The following is an 18288-nucleotide window of genomic DNA, read 5'->3' on the forward strand; positions in this document are numbered from 1 at the left end:
AAAATTACATACTAATTCAGGCTGTACATTTTATCATTTTAATGAAAAAACTATACAATTGTACCACTTGTAACCAAGCGGACGTCAATTAGTCACGTTGGATTTTTCCTAATTGTTAAGGGTATATAAGCATTTCCGTCAGGAATTCATGCAGAACTACCACTTCGCTTCCAGCTTGGAATAATAGAGTTTAGCTGAACTTGCATTATACGAAGCCACACTGATTCGACCGATAAGACTCAGAAGAACAAAAAAAAAACATTGGCGTTAATCACCGTAACCAAAACTATTTTAACAATTTATTAGTTTACTTATACAATTTATTTAATATTTTCGATACACTCTTAGAAAACAATATGCATTGTATTGCGCAACAAATAGTATTGCTAACGAAATTTTTGTTGTCATCGAAAAATTACCACAATGGTGCTTATAAAAATTAGCCCGGAAAAAAAACTCATACTTCGTTAGCGGTATTGTATATTCATATCAGGGGCTTAACAGTATGGCTATTGATGTAAATGAGTCTTTTCTCAGATTAATTTTCAATGATGACTTCATTAGAGGTGTTGTACGATACAGGCAGAGTTTAACATTACAGCCATTGATTAAAATATTATTTTTTCCATTTTTCAAAGCTTTGACCGAGGGAAGTGATCAGAGAATCAGACCAGCAGTCCAGCAGAAATCAGAGATCAGTTTGTATAGTCTGTGGACCTTGAAGCAGTGTAGAAGCTCAAATATTTATGGAGCTATCTATACTAGCTATCCTAGCTTTCTATACTCTAATTTAATATATAGAAATACTGAAAAAGTCAGTTCACATAAATAAACACGTATCCCATTATCATGGAATTATCATTCCACGAGAATATCTTGTTCAAATACAGATAAATGTTGAACATTAGTAACTTCCATATTGAATAGATATATAATCCAGTTATTGCCGCAACCAGCACAAAGAAAAAAACCCTAAAGCTGATTTTTAGAGCCATTCAATTTTCATTAAAAATCTGCCATGTTTTATTTATTGGAAGTTTCTATAAAATACTGATGGAAAAGACTTACACATACGGTTGCTAATGCGTTTTGACCACGAGTTGATTTTTTATGAAGTTAAAATTTAATTCATTTAAATAAGTAAAAGCGTCTAATTTAGGAAAATCGCTTAAACATCCATTCAGTTTAAATTGCATATCCATTAAAAATAATCATATTTCAAAAAGTCGATCAAGCATGTGCCAGATCAGTGCAAATTCCAACATATTTTGGCTACTAAATTTATTGTTTGGTACGCAAAATTGGTACGCAGGTAGTAAATCAAATAAAAATTCCTCTTGAATTTTATATTTAAATTAATATTTGATTATCGGTAAGGATAGCTATCATATTTTAAAAACTATGGAGAAATATGTGACATCTGTCTGTATTTCTTCTTCTGCTTATTTTACCCTGAGAGATATGTTGTATTTTGGAGATGAAAGTTCTAAAACTAAAATTAGTTTTAGAACTTTTATTAGGTTATCTCTTTTGTGACTATACTCTATTTGCGTTAACGCGGTCAGTTTGAGAGCTATCTATTTCATCATTATTCATAAAAGAGAAAGAGATGTCAATTTTTAGTTTATTATTCAAATTGATTGATAAATATAAAAAATATAGTAATAATTTAAATTTCTATAAATTTGTTCAAAATATGAACAGGAGTAACGATAAGTACATATATCCGTATCTTGTGCTTTAGAGCTAATAGTAAACCCAAACTTGCCATCTCTCTCAATTATGAATAATGAAGAAATGGATAGCTCTCGAACTGACTGTGTTAACGTAAATAAAGTATAGAAAAGTTTGAATGAGATTTTCAAATAAAATAGCAAGATAAGTGATAAGCATTTATTAACGTTCATTTAGAATCTAACGTGTACAGTATAATCTAACAAATAATAAATTATCTCGAGAAGGGATAATGATTGAGACCGGAATTATATTTGAACTTGTAGGTGTAAGGATTTAAGCATTTTCTGCCCTTCCTGATCATCTCTTGAGTAGTACTTCTATACACCGGAGGAAGAGATTCCTCGTGTAACTCACAAGGGTATGGTTTAACCTGGATTTTATCCAGCTGTAAGAAATGACGTTTGATCACGTCTATGTCTCGCATGTATTCGTTGTCAATGTCGCGGATGTCGTAGGTGTCGAGGTCGAAGTTCAGTATGAAGTATGACGCTTCTTTGAAATGCGTGCCGTGAGCCCTAACATTATACGGCGTCGGTCGCGTACCTAAGAACTCCATTTTTCTCAAAATTCCATTTTTATTCAATATAGCTTCGGCGACTCTTTTCAATGATGCTGCTGTTTCCATCTAAAACGTTCATATAAAACGTTCATATAACATTATCATAACCTAAAATATGTTCACATAACATTATACATAAAAAAGGCAAACCTTAGGCATCGCGCGAAAAACTATAGCTAATTCGTAAAGAGGCATTGTAAATTTAATTCAAAACTGCAATATTATTCAAATGAAAAACTAAACGTCAAACCCCACACCGAGAGGTTTGATAATAAGTCATAAGCGATTACAAAGTGACCATGTTCGATCTAAATAATTATGTTGATGAAATATTATTTATTTTTGTCGAAACAACAAATCTCTTTTATTTAATGTGTTTAATTTGTACAAAATTAGTAATGTGCCCCCTTCCATCATTAAAACATTTCGTTAAAATAGAGATATTTTTTTTGCTAAATAAGACGCTTCATAAATCTGTCGTGAATGTATTACGCAATTACTGACATCCTTTATGACACGGTATTTATAAATGATTCGATAATTCATTCGGTGCACTTTCTAATTATTTCTTAAAGCTTTGTTGGTATTGCTATTGATGTATTTGAGGCACTGAACTCAATGTCGGACCACTCAAATATTATTTTATGCGTTGCAAAAGTGAATCTTTTGTAAAACAATTTTTGTAGTTTTGAAAGCAAAAGAGGGCTTCGAATCGTTAGTTTTTTCATTTCGGTTCTGGTTTTCATTGCGAAAAAAACAGTTTTTCGGTTTTCGGTTCAGCTCCGAGTGATTGAAAATATCAAAAGACACTAAAAAAGATAATTTCGGAAAAAATTCATTATTTATAGTTCATATCAAATATGTCAGATTCATCGGAGTGTAATGAAAACACTTTCATTTAGATTTTGTTATGGCCAAAATTTGGCGGCACTCTGGTAATACTGGCGTAGCAGACATTCTTCTCGTGGCAACATTGGCGGATTCGTACGCTAGCGCGGGCCCGCGCCTAGTTCACTTGTAAGTAACCATTCAAATTTCAATAAAAAATACTACTGCAGCGGCTCTATCTGTGTCTAATTGCACCCGTCACCTCCCGTCGCCAAAATATTAACATTTTGTTACGATAAAAAATATGACAAATATACATTATTTTGTAGGATTTTTTTATATTTGAAGCTCACGTCCTCTATCTTCGCCTTCAGTGAATGTACCTTTTTATTAAATGGGGGTGAGAATGTCTCAGCAATCGCTAATTAATTTTTATAGCATCTTGGAGAGAACATGACTCGTGAATATTCTTGCTTACTAGCGACAAGGCGGTGGTGATTTGGAATATTTAAGGAGCTCATTGATATTGTGGCGGCGTTCTGACAATTCTCAGTGTTGCCACACCACCGCTCAACTTGTGAAGCAGGTGGTTTTTAAACAATTGGCTAAATATACTTTTTTTTCTTTTTTTCACTCATCATATAACAACGGTCTAACACCCCAGGTCCTCGCCAGCTCTCTAAAAAAGGTCGTTTAATTACGTAGCCCTAAGAACCACTAACGCTACAATATTATGGCTTTCAATTCCTATAAGATATGGATCTATAAATATTTCAAGTGGCGAATCAACGATCGAAGCCGTGAACTTGTTTCATACGCCACCTATTTGTAAATTTAGATTTAGTATATAGTAATAAAATGGCAGGATTGCTAGGCATTTAATTTTGATTCAATTTCTAATTTTTATATGTTATATGTTTTATTTTAATGTAAAAAATGTAAAGAAAAAATGTAAAAAAATATAGCGTGTTTTATTGTGCACGTTTGAGAAGCCGCGTGTAAAATATTTCGGTCTCTCGATAGTTAACCACCGCGCAATGGGTTAAAATTGTTCAACTGTTCTACAGAAACAACACATCTGTACAAACTGTCTTAAGATTATGCTAAATTTTATCATTATACTAAGCGAACAATTCGCTGCCTAGTGAAAAAGTGAAGAGACTGCAAGCGTTGGAAATAAGGCAAGGCCTGTGCATCATTGTGGCGAGAAATCAGCTGATAATATTGCTGCTGTAAGTGTGCCGGAAATTGTCGATTCATCGGCGTTCGCATCTTTTGGGATTTCCTTATGACTCCCTATGGCGCATTTTACATCTGGACGTCCACCTACATCCGTATAAAATTCAGATAACGCAAGAGCTGAAGCCCATAGACCACGGAGAGTGAAGAATTAACGCAGATTGGGTGTTAGAGCAGCAATCAGTTTATGCTTATTTTTCAAAGAAAATCTTCTTCTCTGATGAGGCACATTTCCACCTCTCTGGGTATGTTAATTAGGGAAATTGCTGCATATGGGCGATGAAAATCCTTATATTATTCACATGCGTATATTACATGACAAAAAATGTAACTGTCAGGCGGCGTCATTGGGCCTTACCTTTTTTAAAACTACGAAGGTCAAATTGTAACAGGCAAGGGTGAGCGCTATAGGCACACGAAGTCAAAGATATTGATATGGAAGACATGTGGTTCTAACAAGACGGTGCAACTTAGCACACATCGAGTGCAACGTTAGATGTTTTGCGTGACGTTCGCATTATTTCACGTTTTGGTGACGTCAACTGGCCGCCAAGATCATGCAATTTAACACCGTTGGATTTTTTGAGGGACTACGGTAAGAGTCGTGTTTACGCCCACAAATCCGAAGCGTCGGAGTACCTAAAAACCAATATCCGCCAAGTTATAACCGAGATACCGCCAGAAATGTACGAAAAAGATTTGAAATGACTGACTGCTGCATTGCGGCCATTTTATCAATATTTGTTTTCATAATTAATGAAGTACATCAAATGTTGAAGTAATGAAATAAAATCCGAAGATATCCTAGAAATAGTGTGTATTTTTTAAATTTCAAAAACTGTTGTATAAGTGAAAGTTGTATCACTTATATTTCGATCGATCTACTTTTATGATATATGCAAATTTTTTTTCTTAAGTTTTAATTCGTGAATGAAAGAGTAAAGGTCGGTCGTTGACTGCACCAATGAACAGCTATTTATTTGAATGCACAAATCATTCGTTTTAGTGCACACTACACATAACATTTTACTCAATCTAATATTACGTATACATTTATGAAATGTTCATTTCTTATTATTATAATGCACAAACAATTCGTTTTATGGAACAGACTATTTCTTCTTTGTTAAATCGCACGCATTTAAAAGTAACTTTTGTGAATAAAACCGTACAATTTAAAGACACGTTTCTGAAAATATTTGTTTTGTTCTAAAAATATAGATTATTGTTAAATTTCAAGTAATAACTGTAAAAAATATATCATACAAATATTTTGAGCAACTCTAGCTTGAGTTCAAGTTCAGTCGCTAAAAGACTAGATGTTTTCATTTATTAGTTAAAATATTTTTTTATTAATCGTGTAGGTGGGCAATTTTATCAAGCTTACGGCCAAAACAGCGGACGATTCAAAATCATTCAAAATGGCGCAGCCGGAAAATTCGACGGCAATGGAAACTGAAAACGGCAGTAATCCAACCGAAATACCGACGTACGAGCAACTGGATCGCCAATTGGACGTTTGTCTATCAAAATCCAATCATGCCCTCAACAGGATGCTGCTGCTTAGAAGTAATAATTTAATTTCTTGAAAAATATTTTTTGCTTACCCAATTAAAAGTTATTTCATTAAATTTTACCTATTATATTTGCTGTCTATGAATACCAGAGCCGAACCCATTCGGCGCGCATATCAAAATATTTATACTTTTGGAAAAAATTGGGTTTATACTATTAGATCTGGTACTGTATTCAGTACGCTTCACACTAGCTATGTACACTGGAAATATCATTTACTTACTTTGTCATTGTGGCTGACCACTCCTTTTGAGTTGGAGCAGCGGTTAGGACATTTTAACATGAATCGAAAATATAGTTTTAGTTCGGCCCTCTTAAAACGACACTTTTCAATTATATTATTTTAGTGCAAGCTGCGACTCTGGAAGTGGAGCTGGCTTCCATGTACGGTTCTCTGGCTCAGCACTTGAAGTCCATCAAGTTTGACGATGTTCAAATTAGTTCTCAAGTACAGGAAAACCAAGACAAATAAGTGGTATAATATAATATAAAACAAAATATTGTTTAATTATGTATTTTATTCAATTCACTAACAATCGTCTACAATTCATATGACTAAAATCCTTAATATCACAGTATGTGAATGTAATTAAATTAGAAAAAATACACCAATTTAATATATATAAAAATAAAGCTTCAAAAGCTTAAAAGATTCACTATTCAACGTTTTTCATATAAATTTAGAACAATATATATGGATGTATACAAAAATTATTGCTTTATGACTTATAACATAAATGTCTTTTATGAAATGATTAATAAATTAAGACTCAACTACAAAAAGTAAGGAGGAGGTAACATTACATAATACAAAATTAAATGCTTATATAATAAGTACATAAGTACAAGCAAACTTAATCTTAAAATTATAAAAAATCATATTATTAATTAAACCGAGACAGAAATGGACGATGTAGACATGCGAGGAAATGCTGGTTGAGGCGGTAGGCAAAAATGATATTGAGGATCGGTATTTTGACAGAGCGGCGGACGTCCTCTGATACCCAACGTACTCGGCCTGTTCACCGGTTCCGGCGATAGCATTAATTTCAATAACAAATACTGTGAAAATAAATATATATTGAATTAAACTTTTTTATTAAAAAAAGTATAATTTATCAAAGTATACTTCGTCGGGATGCTTTGTGTGAAAGTCTTTGGGATAGCGATTTTCTCTCAGCTCTTTCAGCACTTTGATCTTTTCCATCTCGGTACTAAAGGGGACTAGCAGCTCCATAAGGACCAATCCCAGAGACCAAATGTCCACTTTGAAATTGTGGGCTTCTCCTCTCAACTGCTCAGGTGACATGTATAAATGTGTACCTGGAGGATGTTAAAATAAATAAATAAATAAGCAAAATTAAACACATATCTAGTATTATTTATATTTAAAATAGATTGACTCACCGACGTGTTGAGTGAATTTATCGTTACCGCTGTCTTCCACTTGACCGGTCAACGGATTTTTATATGGCTCCGTGGCCAGCGGATCGGCCATCGCCGTGACCAATCCAAAGTCTCCCACTTTAATTTTACCATCGGCGGAGAAAAATATATTGCTCGGTTTCAAATCTCTATGAATGAGTCTCCTGAGATGCACGTATTCAACGGCATGGACGATTTGCTCAAACATACTCAAAAACTGGAATTTAAAACAAGCTTAAAATAAGACATCAAAGTGCTTGACGTTCGATAAATATGAATAAACACCTGATTTTTTCTAACTTCCAGACAAACGTTCTCCTTCAACCACTCCCTCAGACTTTTCTCTTGGCACAGCTGCATCTGAATGTATAAATAAATCTTGCCGCAGAGGGCTTTGTTTTCGGCGTTACGCTTCAGTTTACTGAGATCCAACGAAAGATTTCTACGGTGTCTCTTGGCTTTGTTTGTATCGATCGACTCGTTGACGATTTCACAAGTCGGCTTCTCTTTTGGATCTTTGTTTATCGATTTTTTCGAGACGACTTCGTCTATGCAAGAATCGCTAATGTAAAATATTTTATCGTCTTTGTTGTTGTCGTCGATTGAGATTATTGAGCAAGAACTGGATGGTTCTTGATTGTCGTTTTCGAAAACGATACTAAAAGAGTCGTTCACGCTGAACGATCGCTGACGTATTGGGGGCATCTTTATTGAGTCAAAGTCTAAAGCGTCGCATCCTAGCTCTATAGAGCAAGACCGCATATCAAGTTTGACGTTTTTATCCAGTATCGAATTTTTGACGTTGGAGTTCAAATATGTTGGAACTTTGGAATACGTTTCGGTGAATTCATCATCATCACAAAATTCTCTACAAGCAATAAAAAAGCAATAAATAATTAGATTTATCAGCCAATTTCATTTCATTGGGTTTTGATAGTGATAGTGATTTTGTTAATCCACATAACTATTATCATAAACGATGAAAAATCCACAAAAAATACTTGATATACACAAAAAAACACATGGAAATATAAATTATTTATAATACATAAATCAAATAAAAAAGTATAAATCTAAATATGTACAAACTGCTCGAAAATATTGTTGTATTTTATAAAATTATACACTGTAAAATTGTATTTAACATATTATTTGTTAGAAAACATATTTTTAATAAGGTGACCAGATTTTGAAAATACTACAAAATACACTAAAAATAAAAAGGCCATCTCAGAATTTTTTGTTCGAGGAGAATATTCCTGCGGGAGCTAAAAAAACATTTCGGATTTTTTTTTCAAGGAGGATATCTTGACAAAAAGTCATTTTGGAAAATTTTGTTCAAAGGCTATTTCTGAAATTCTTTTGAAGAAGAAATTGCTACGGGAGTTGAAAAAAAGTAATTTCAGAAATTTTTGTTCAAGGAGGACAATCCTTCTCAAAGAATGAATCCTGGTTACCGTATTTTTAATAAAAATACTGAATAAATATGGACAAATTTTAAAAGCATAAATAAAATATTTGTCAAGTAAAATACAAATAGACTAATGTATTGGGTATGCGTCATTTATAAAAAAAACTATCGTTAAGAGCCGATGACGCAAATATGCATAATTCTTTTACATATATGTATTATGATGGCAACTTATTCATATAACTAGCTTCTAATCTTGTTAAAATTTTTTTCTAACACTATTCCTTGATCAATAAAAATAACGACATAACGACAATGATATACAAATTATATTAAAAAATGAAACATTGATTTCCTAAACGTTTAAAACATCTGCCTAATATATAAATTTGCATTTATTTGCATGTTTTCATTGATCGCAAAACATGGAATGCTTTCTTTTTTTGCGTTAATTACTTCAAAAGTGAGTGATTTCAATGATGTAGCCACGCTTAACCCTTTGCTCGCGGTTGGTATTTTTAAAAGTTATTTCGCACTTTGCTAATATGTGGGGGAGCACCTATTTATGCCATAAGTTATTTAAATAAATTAAAGTGTTTTATTAACCTTATATTATACAAAAAAAAACAGATTACGCAGTCAAAGGGCTAATTATTATCTTTCTGATTTATTTGGGGTCATGCCCATTACAAATCTAGTTATGGCCAAGAGATTTTTGGCTCAAACCGAGTGGGAAACTCACGCAAGGTCGTCCATATACCACTGGCTTCCATACTGCGTATACGCAATCCAAGTATATTTATTTATTTATATTAAATTCAAACCATCGTGATCTAACAGGTTACCCCAATGCGTCACGATGGTTATAAGAATTGCTAAAAGCAAAGACTTCCTAGAGGGATAAAGCTAAACTAAAATATATAAATACTACATAATTATCAAAGTTTCTAGTTATGTAAAATTATATTTTTACAGAACTTTCTGTTATAATTTTTTTCAGAAGTCTAGATAATAATTATATCAGTTAAAACTACAGCAATATATATTAGTATATGTTCTGATTTATTTGGGTTATGCTCAGTAAAACTGTTGTTATGGGCAAGATTCCTGGACAAACCTAAGTGTGAGTTTCTCGCTTGTTCTTATATTGTTGTCGTTCGTGAAGTTAGGACACAGGAATGCCCTGTTTTTTGAACACGTAGAAAAGACGGATTAAAGTGTTTCGCATGCAAATAAGAATAGTGCCACTCCTCGAGGGGAGAAGTTAAACAGTATACTTTCAGTAAGATCATTGTAAAATTGATGAACTCAATATTTTGATTAAACAATAATGCCAATTGTAGCAAACTCATTGTATCGAGCCTTTTGGGATTACTATATAAATATAGATGTAATACATATATTCGGAACTAAAGTGAATACCCAACAGCCTATTAAAAATCTGATTCTTTCTTCGTTATTGATGTTGGATATTGGATTTTGATAGCCAAAAGATTAGTCAAAAAGATAAAGAATAAAAAAAAATTATTATTACAGGACAAACTAAACCTTGATGTTGGTAGCTCTATAATGCTGCCAAGGAATTCGATTCATTAAAATTGTGTAATGGTACTGGATAATTTTGAAAACATTGAACAAATATAATATACGCATTTTAAAGCGAGAATCTGATGATTTCCTGAATCTCACCTATAATTTACAATGGCAATAAATAAGTAAAAAGGACAGTTGTTTAATGTGGCATTGAATTGAATGGTGAATTTTATGTCAAGTTTTTAAGTATTTGGCTGCGTTTATTGTAAGAATGTGTGGAATAAAGTTATACTGTAGATTCAATAAATATTTTCTAAGTAATTATTAAAGTAGCGAAAATAGGATTAGAGAGATACTAAATATATAATATAGAGCTAGAGAATATCTCTTGGTGAGAAGAGAGAATCGATGTTTAATTATAGAGAAGCGCTGATATTTTCTGAGTCTTTTATTACAGGGGAAGTTCCCCCATAAGATGGACGAACCGGGTTTAGAATGCCACAATAATTGGTTAAGTAAGACACATTTAAAAATTCAATACTTCTCATAAGGATCTTCCCAATCGTACGGAGGTTCTTCGAGCCAAGAATTAAAGTAGCGCACAATGTTAGCGTGTTCCAATTTTGCGAGTGCGCGAACTTCACGCAGCACTCTTTGTCTCTGTTCTTTTCTGCAAAAAAGTTAAAGATATTAATAGCAATATGGCTTTATAAATTTAAGTGAATAAGGCATACTTATTAGGTAGTGTGATTCTTTTGACGGCATAACTGCACTCGTCGATTTTGTTGATGGCTTCGAAGACTACACCGAAACCGCCTCGACCTAAGCATTTCACCGGTAAGAAATCGGTTAGATATCGGCTGATGAACGGCGACGGTGTTCCGTCCGGTTGATTCATTAAAGCAGGAGCAGGAATTTGTATGGGAGCTGGAACACTAGGAACACGTTCGACACGCTCCACCACTACAATTTCCTAAAATTAAGCAAAAAATCCAATGAAAATCAACCAGTGTTTAAAGAAAGCTATTAAATAATTTACCTTATGTAAATGAATAATTTCTCTCGGTCTACTCCTACCTCTGATTTTATTATAAACATAATTATAAAACAATGCTGTACTGATAGCGATCATAGCAACTTCTTTCCTGTAAGCGAGCATAAATTTAAAAAAATGTATTTTAATGCAACAAGATTCACAATTATAATCTCACCACCAGAACCACAAAGAAACAACTAATATTGTAATATGTTCAAAGTTATCATCGGCACTGTCGCTAGATGATTCATCATTCTCTTCGTATTTGACGACGCTCGAATTATCTTTGTCGCATGTCGGATCTTCCAAACTTTTACGATCGTCTTCCGTATATAAATAATATCCGTTTCCTAATGAAATGATTTAACATTAGAATAACTTGTATAGTTCTCATAATGTTTTACAACATAAAATTAATATATAATGACCATTTACGTATTCTGAAGCATACAGCACGGATAAAGCTGTAGTAGCATGATCTTTTTCATTCATGCTTGTTAAAGCTGTAGAATCGGAGTTCCATTCAAAATCAGTTCGCGCCGGAAGCGGCTGCCATGGCAGGATCAAAGCGTGTTTGTCGTGAGTCAAAAAATGTTTGGAAGCCGTCTGAACTAGATCCTGCATTCTAACAGACTCTTGCACGTAAAGCTATAATAAAAAAATACATATTATAATCATGGACTGAATGATAAAACTCAATCCTATATCATTCAAATCCTTGCTTGTCTCTGATGCATTCCAATATACACTGCTGGTGTTACGAAAGAATGAGATTTATCATAAGAATTGCTAAAGGCAGGAATATGAGACACTCCGAATAGATCGATGGGACTTAATTTATTTCCGCCGGCTTGCCAAGCGTTCACAACGGGAGCGTGCAACTGTTGACATTAAATTAAATGTAGATATTATTTTTATCATAGTTGTGAATCAATCATCAATCATAGCACTACACCTTATGTTTCCATACAACTTTAGTCGGAGCATCTTTTTGGACGGCACATATTAGACCTTCTGGTACAATGACTTTGAAAATCAACTCGTCTTCTTTCGGCAGCAATGGCGGAGTATCCAAAATGCATCCTTCGAAAGGTTGCAAATTTAAATCGTGCTGTCCCACGCTGAAGTTCCATCTATATAAATAAAAAATATATAATTCTAGAAACGTTGATTAATCAGTTTCAAAACGTACTTTTCATGACCGCTGCGTGGTTCGAACGCTCGGACCGTTTGTGTCATACTGCGTATCGTCAAAACTTCTCCGTGGTCTTCTTCATCGTATCCGCCGGAGAGCTCTTTTTTTACTCCTTCGAAGGAATTCGAAGACGTGCTGTTGACACAGCCGGATACGCTACATTCGTACAACAGCTTGCCGGTCTGAGTCGACAATCCGAACGATGATGTTGTTTTGGCTCCTAAACGTACGGTGCAACGATTAACAAAATATAATTTAATATGAATATAGATTTTTCAAGTATATTACCAGCTACTACCAAATCGTCGGAGTATTTATGAGACGATGAAAGAAGCTGGTCTGCAGATAACGGCAACGGTTCGAGAGCATCGCCGCTAAATCTATATAATGAACCGCTGAGCGACGGTACTAATCTCACCCATTGTCCTCCATTACTTAACTGCAAAAACATAAATTGAGATTGCATCAATCGACAACTAGCAAGCGTGGGGAGCGTCTGGTGCAGTACTTTTTCAGGTAGTCAAAGTGAGCAATTTTTTATAAACATTGTTTACATTCAGTAGTTTTATATCACTTTTTTATATATTGACAATATTTCAATATTTATTATAATTAATTATTGTTCTAGATTCCTGTTCTTCGATTAGTCTTTTCTTTTTTTTCTTACATTTGAAAAAATATATACTTTTTTATAAATTAACGATAATTTTGCTAATAGTAATAGTATTATTGCTGCTATTTAGTAATGGGATATTTTTTGTTTCGATATTTTCAACCCTGAATCAACAATGACAGTGAAGATAAATAATCTCAGTTAAGCTTTATTATGCTTTGAGTTTCAACTTGGTCATAATGCGACAATATCAGTTAAAAACATCTGTAATGCAATGGACAGGGATGCCATTAAATGAAGAAAGTGTCAAATGTGCTTCTTAAAATTTTGTGTCTTGAATTTTAACATTGAATATCTAGGTAAGGGTTGTTAGTGAGGATATTAGGGCTGCCATCAAAGGTCTGAGATTAACGATACAGAATCTAGCACAAAAGTTCAACATGTCGCCTTCTTCACTTCAGACATTAAAAATTTAGAAAATGTGTTAATTTGCAGAATATGGGTATCTCATAAATTGTCTGAGGAAAATCTTGCACAGCGAATCTTAATATTCTAAAAATTAATGATTCTAGAATAGAAGGATTTATTTTTACTGAAGATGATAAGTGGATCTTTTATATTAACATGTGACATAAAAGGCAGTGGTTGGACATCAATCAACTTCCTATGCCAATCCAATAAACAGGATTACACCCCAATAAGATAATGTTAGGCATTTGGTTGGACATCAATCAACTTCCTATGCCAATCCAATAAACAGGATTACACCCCAATAAGATAATGTTAGGCATTTGGTTGGATATGAAGGGCATATCATTATGAGTTATTGGATTATAGGCAGACATGTAGTGTGCTCAGCTAATTCGTTTAAAAGCGACTTTTCTTATAAATTAAAAAACCTTTCCTTATAAAATAAAGAAAGGTAATTTTACAACAAGACATTGCTCGTCAGAAAAAAATCAATGGATTTTTTTTTGGGAACTCCTTTTTCAGTATTCTTCAGATATTGCTCCAAAAGACTATCATCTATTTAGATCCCTACAAGTTTTTAGGTGAAATTTTTTTTACCGAAATCAAATATAAAAAAAATTATTAACATAAGGAAAATAACTGTAGAAAAAGATAGAGAATATATAATTTAGTAAAAGTATTACATGTTTTAATTTTTAACATATTTAACCTGCACCATAAAAAACGCTAAGACTTGTGGAACAACCTGATACTTGATTTAATTTTTCTATCTGTATTTTTTTCTTCACAAAATTAAATGTTCCTAAATTGGACCACTGGGATAATACTAATATTATTTTTTTTTCATCCAGAATTTAACATCAGAAATAAAGGAAAATGTAGAAGATGAGAATTTTAGAAGACGGCGTCCTTACAATTAAGTTTTTTTAAATCTATAATGAAAGGACAAATCTACTGTCTAAGTTGTCTGTTTTAAAGTACGAAGTTTTTAATTATAACATTATATATATACATCTGTTCTTGCCGTAGTTCTGCAGCATGTAGTCTCGAAAATCAGTAAAAGAAAATTACGGTAAAAATCGGTAAATTCAATTTGTTGACTTTTTTTAATACAATACAGGTATCATTGCCAAATGAATATAATTTTAAATTTACTGTCTTTATAGAGTCTGATAAGATACGTATTATATAAAAACAAAAGTCTGGTGCTGCCCCAAATTATTGGCATTGGTCAGAGGATGGAGAACTGGAAGGGACGTCCGACTTCTTACCATTTTCAAGCCTATATGAGGCAGAAGTTGGCTAATCCGCGTAAATTATCACAAATAAGGTAACAATTAAATTTTTAAGGGTAATGAGCACTCCTTCATTTAAAAATATATATTTTCTGAAATATTTTTTATAAGATTCCAAAATCAAAAAAAGACACCGCCCTTATTTTTTGTAACTTCTAATAAATTAATTGTTTATTATTTCTGTCGAATCAATGAATATGTCGATGTTGTGAAAGGTTAAGATCAATTCTTTATTAGGAATATGTGATTTCCGGAGTAATTAAACTTTTTCTTCAGCGGCATCTTAAATCGCGAATGTCCTTATTGTTAACATTTCTTGGGTAATTTTTTTCATACTTGTTTCAGTCCATTCATGTAACGATGGGTATGTTCTTCTTGCTAATATTATAATGCAAATATCTCATATTTTTTTTTGCAACAGACAATTCAATCCCAAATTGCAGTCTCTAATCGTACGGGATCTTCTTTAAGTGATACTGACTTTTTAAAATAGTTGTCCTGGACGAATCTCAAGGACTGTCAAAGATCATTCCATTTAGTCTACGCCTCTAATATAAGTCCAAATCCTGGAAGTAATCGCCAGTACACTTCAATTTACTCAAAACAACATACTATAACGTCAGCCCACCTTGCGAAATAAATTATCACTAGTGAAATTCACTGTTATTATTTGACTCACCTTCGACGAAGATATAACAGTTTATTATACATTATATTCATTGCAGGCTCAATATTTATCGGCAAGTGAAATTTAATTTTTCTTAACTCTTATGTGTATCGAAAAAACTATTTTTTACTATCGTAAGATAAAATAAAATAATTTGTATAGAATTTTACTTTTTAAATTTGGAAAAAAATGTTCGCATCGATTATACAGTATTTACTTAGATATATTGTACATACGGAAGTTTTTTTTAATTCACCCTATGCTGAAGGGTTAGATTTGTTTTTATACATTAGATGGCATCGATAATATGCCAGGGAGAGTTTCTCAATTATGGGTTTACACAAATAGAAGACAGGAATAATGAAACAACGGTGTGTTGCAGAATCTTTAAAAAAGAGTCAGTTGAAGAAACACTTGGATAATTTACACCTACATTTATCTGCGGGAATACTTTGTAAATTTCTGTCAAAAGACGAATAATAAATAACAACAACATGAGAGGAACATTCGATCAACGTTCAGCATCAAAAACTAGCTTTGAAGTGGTTCGGTTGATTGCCCGAAACAAGAAACCGTATACTATCAGTGACGATTTGATTAAATCAGCAGCTTTGAAAATGGTAGAGTTAATATGTGGTCAGAAAGAAGCCATAAAGTTAAATTCAGTGTTGTTCAGAAAGTTGTTTCTTCAATAAATGAAAGTAAATATTTTGCTATTCAGCTCGATGATACTATAGACGTCATTAGAAATTCCCAGCTGATAGTATTTGTTCGCTACGAAAGTTTACATGCAATTGAAGAGGAATTATTGTTTTGTTCTCATCTCGAGTTGCGATCTCGTGGAATTGATGTCTACAATAAAGTCAATGAATTCTTTAATAACGTTAATTTAAAGTGGAAAGACTGCATTGCTATATCTGTCGATGGAGCTCCAGCAATGTTGGGTCATCTTTGGCGAGAGGCAATACTCCAAAAATTGTATGAATTATCGCAAGGAATTGCTTGTAAAACATTTGTAGCCGTTAAGGTGTTGTAAATGTTGTCAAAGAACATGCATACAGATGATGAGACTGAATATACAGTCCTACTCAGTGTAAATAAATGTATTTCTAAATAAAGATTTGATTACCTCCAATCGATGAATACTCGAAGACAAGAGCGGTGAACCTGTATCGAAGCTCCATTTTTGCGTGCCATGTTTGGCATCCAACGCTGTCACATATCCATCGAGCGTACTTATAAACAGCAGACTGAAATCAGAATCGTTTAAAACATGACTCAGATCCATTCGGGTAAGTGTTGCGCAATCATGCGAATGCAACTCTGCAATCGTTTCGATTGTTTACATCGGAAAAAATGTTTGCGCAAGAATGGATGAAAACAAGTCCAAACCTGTCGGCGGGAGCTATCCGCGTTTTTCCACAGTGGGGCAGTTGTTTGGGGGGCTCTCCGTGCGCGGTCAGGCCCAAACAGAGGAGTAGAGCCCCCACGGAGCCTAGCAAGCCTTGGGGCCCCCGAGGGGCCATCGCCGACACCCGACACCTGTCACCCTACATACGTCACTTCACAGACAGATACGTCATATGTTTTCTGTTTATTTTCGCCAAATTACAATTAAAGCGGCCAAATAATTCAATTGCATATTTCAATTATTAACAGCCATTCACACGCTTTAAAATAAAGCAGTTTTCACTTAAGAACATATTCTTTTACGAAAAGTGTTCGGTATTACCCTCGCGCCAAGGGTAAAACATTATTAAAAATACACCAAACCTATTCAATGTGAAAAGAAATGCACCTGCTTCAATCTATATGTGACTATTCATTTGCTAAATTTTTGTTTGAGGAGGACAAATTCATGAGAGCTAAAAAAGGTCATTTCGAAAATTTTGATCAAAAATCATTTCCGAAATTTTTTTGAGAAAAATAAATTGATACGGGAGCCCAAAAAAAGATCTTCGCAAATTTTTTTTGCAAAAAAGGACAAAAGGATGACAACATTTTTGAGGCTTATATACATTTCTGACACCGTTTTATTATGTTTAAATACATTGAATTGATGCTTTCTGATTTTTGCCAACTAAAACTATCTATAATATTATTTTAATATTTAATAGCCTTTTTATAAAAAATGCATTTTTACCTATAATTTCTTAAAATTCCCAAAGTTATTTTCAGTCCTGTTTTTCTCCAATCTCCAATTTTTCCCATCACTAGTCAAAACAGTGAGCACATGAGTTACTTTGCAATGAATCTATTTGAAAATAGGATTGTATAAATTGACAACATTATTATTTACCTTACATTTGTTACATTTTGGTTTTAGTGTTCCATTGCTCGCTCGGTGACACCTAACCGGTTTAAACTTTAAGACGTCGTTGGTCGCTTTCGTAGCAGTTGGGGCTAAACACACCAGAGAGTTCATAACCATTGGTTTCTAGCCGTAGCGTTGATATTCTTAACAAGTACCAAATAAATAAATAATTTTATAAATAAATAACAAATAGGCACTTGTTATGGATATCGGCGCCACGCTCAAAAAACAATGGTTATGAACATTTTATCTGCGTTTAGCTATAACGGCTACGAAACGGCCAACAACGTTTTGCTACATAAATACGTTTTAAAATTTAAACCGGTTAGGTTTGAGCAAGTGGTAACGAGTGAGCATTGGCCAGCAAAATGACGCATTGAAGAGTCATAA

General features: G+C 33.4%; 2 protein-coding genes and 2 long non-coding RNA genes across 5 annotated transcripts; 2 read left to right on the forward strand and 2 right to left on the reverse strand.

The window, feature by feature from the left end:
- Positions 1-1879: 1879 nt before the first annotated feature.
- Positions 1880-2599, reverse strand: mRpS6 (mitochondrial ribosomal protein S6). Its single transcript, XM_088183382.1, has 2 exons — positions 2447-2599; positions 1880-2362 (listed from the first exon to the last, which is right to left on the reverse strand). Exons 1-2 carry the CDS (start codon positions 2489-2491, stop codon positions 1949-1951), a joined length of 459 nt encoding a protein of 152 aa, XP_088039508.1. The 5' UTR covers positions 2492-2599; the 3' UTR covers positions 1880-1948.
- Positions 2600-3237: 638 nt separating this feature from the next.
- On the forward strand, positions 3238-6446 carry LOC148236306 (uncharacterized). Of its 2 annotated transcripts, none has more exons than XR_015809157.1 (3): positions 3238-3313; positions 5728-5932; positions 6286-6446. It is a non-coding gene; the product is annotated as an uncharacterized LOC148236306 (long non-coding RNA). The 2 variants fall into 2 exon arrangements; XR_015809156.1 differs by lacking the exon at positions 3238-3313 and adding an exon at positions 4205-4356.
- LOC148236307 (eukaryotic translation initiation factor 2-alpha kinase-like) lies at positions 6439-17156 on the reverse strand. Its single transcript, XM_088183383.1, has 15 exons — positions 16977-17156; positions 16714-16834; positions 12827-12977; positions 12536-12758; positions 12299-12476; positions 12066-12224; positions 11772-11991; positions 11519-11693; positions 11347-11452; positions 11042-11280; positions 10849-10977; positions 7649-8231; positions 7346-7580; positions 7068-7261; positions 6439-7000 (listed from the first exon to the last, which is right to left on the reverse strand). The coding sequence occupies exons 1-15, from the start codon at positions 17108-17110 to the stop codon at positions 6827-6829; spliced, it is 3021 nt and encodes a 1006-aa protein (XP_088039509.1). The 5' UTR covers positions 17111-17156; the 3' UTR covers positions 6439-6826.
- On the forward strand, positions 12984-17156 carry LOC148236308 (uncharacterized). Its single transcript, XR_015809158.1, has 2 exons — positions 12984-14704; positions 14789-17156. It is a non-coding gene; the product is annotated as an uncharacterized LOC148236308 (long non-coding RNA).
- Positions 17157-18288: the final 1132 nt, after the last annotated feature.

Source organism: Plectrocnemia conspersa, unplaced genomic scaffold, assembly GCF_051122295.1.
Source record: "Plectrocnemia conspersa isolate PC_06_02 unplaced genomic scaffold, ASM5112229v1 ptg000003l, whole genome shotgun sequence".
Classification (NCBI taxonomy): domain Eukaryota; kingdom Metazoa; phylum Arthropoda; class Insecta; order Trichoptera; family Polycentropodidae; genus Plectrocnemia; species Plectrocnemia conspersa.

What these genes read in the sequence shown, in the direction of transcription:
- mRpS6 (XM_088183382.1), bottom strand. Translation starts at nt 2,491, where the DNA reads ATGCCTCTTTACGAATTAGCTATAGTTTTTCGCGCGATGCCTAAG. An exon ending in TTTTTCGCGCGATGCCTAAG is followed by an intron (nt 2,363 to 2,446) that starts GTTTGCCTTTTT and finishes TGAACGTTTTAG; the next exon opens with ATGGAAACAGCAGCATCATT.
- LOC148236307 (XM_088183383.1), bottom strand. Translation starts at nt 17,110, where the DNA reads ATGGCCCCTCGGGGGCCCCAAGGCTTGCTAGGCTCCGTGGGGGCTCTA. An exon ending in TGCTTCAGAATACGTAAATG is followed by an intron (nt 11,694 to 11,771) that starts GTCATTATATAT and finishes TCATTTCATTAG; the next exon opens with GAAACGGATATTATTTATAT. An exon ending in AGAATCACACTACCTAATAA is followed by an intron (nt 10,978 to 11,041) that starts GTATGCCTTATT and finishes ACTTTTTTGCAG; the next exon opens with AAAAGAACAGAGACAAAGAG.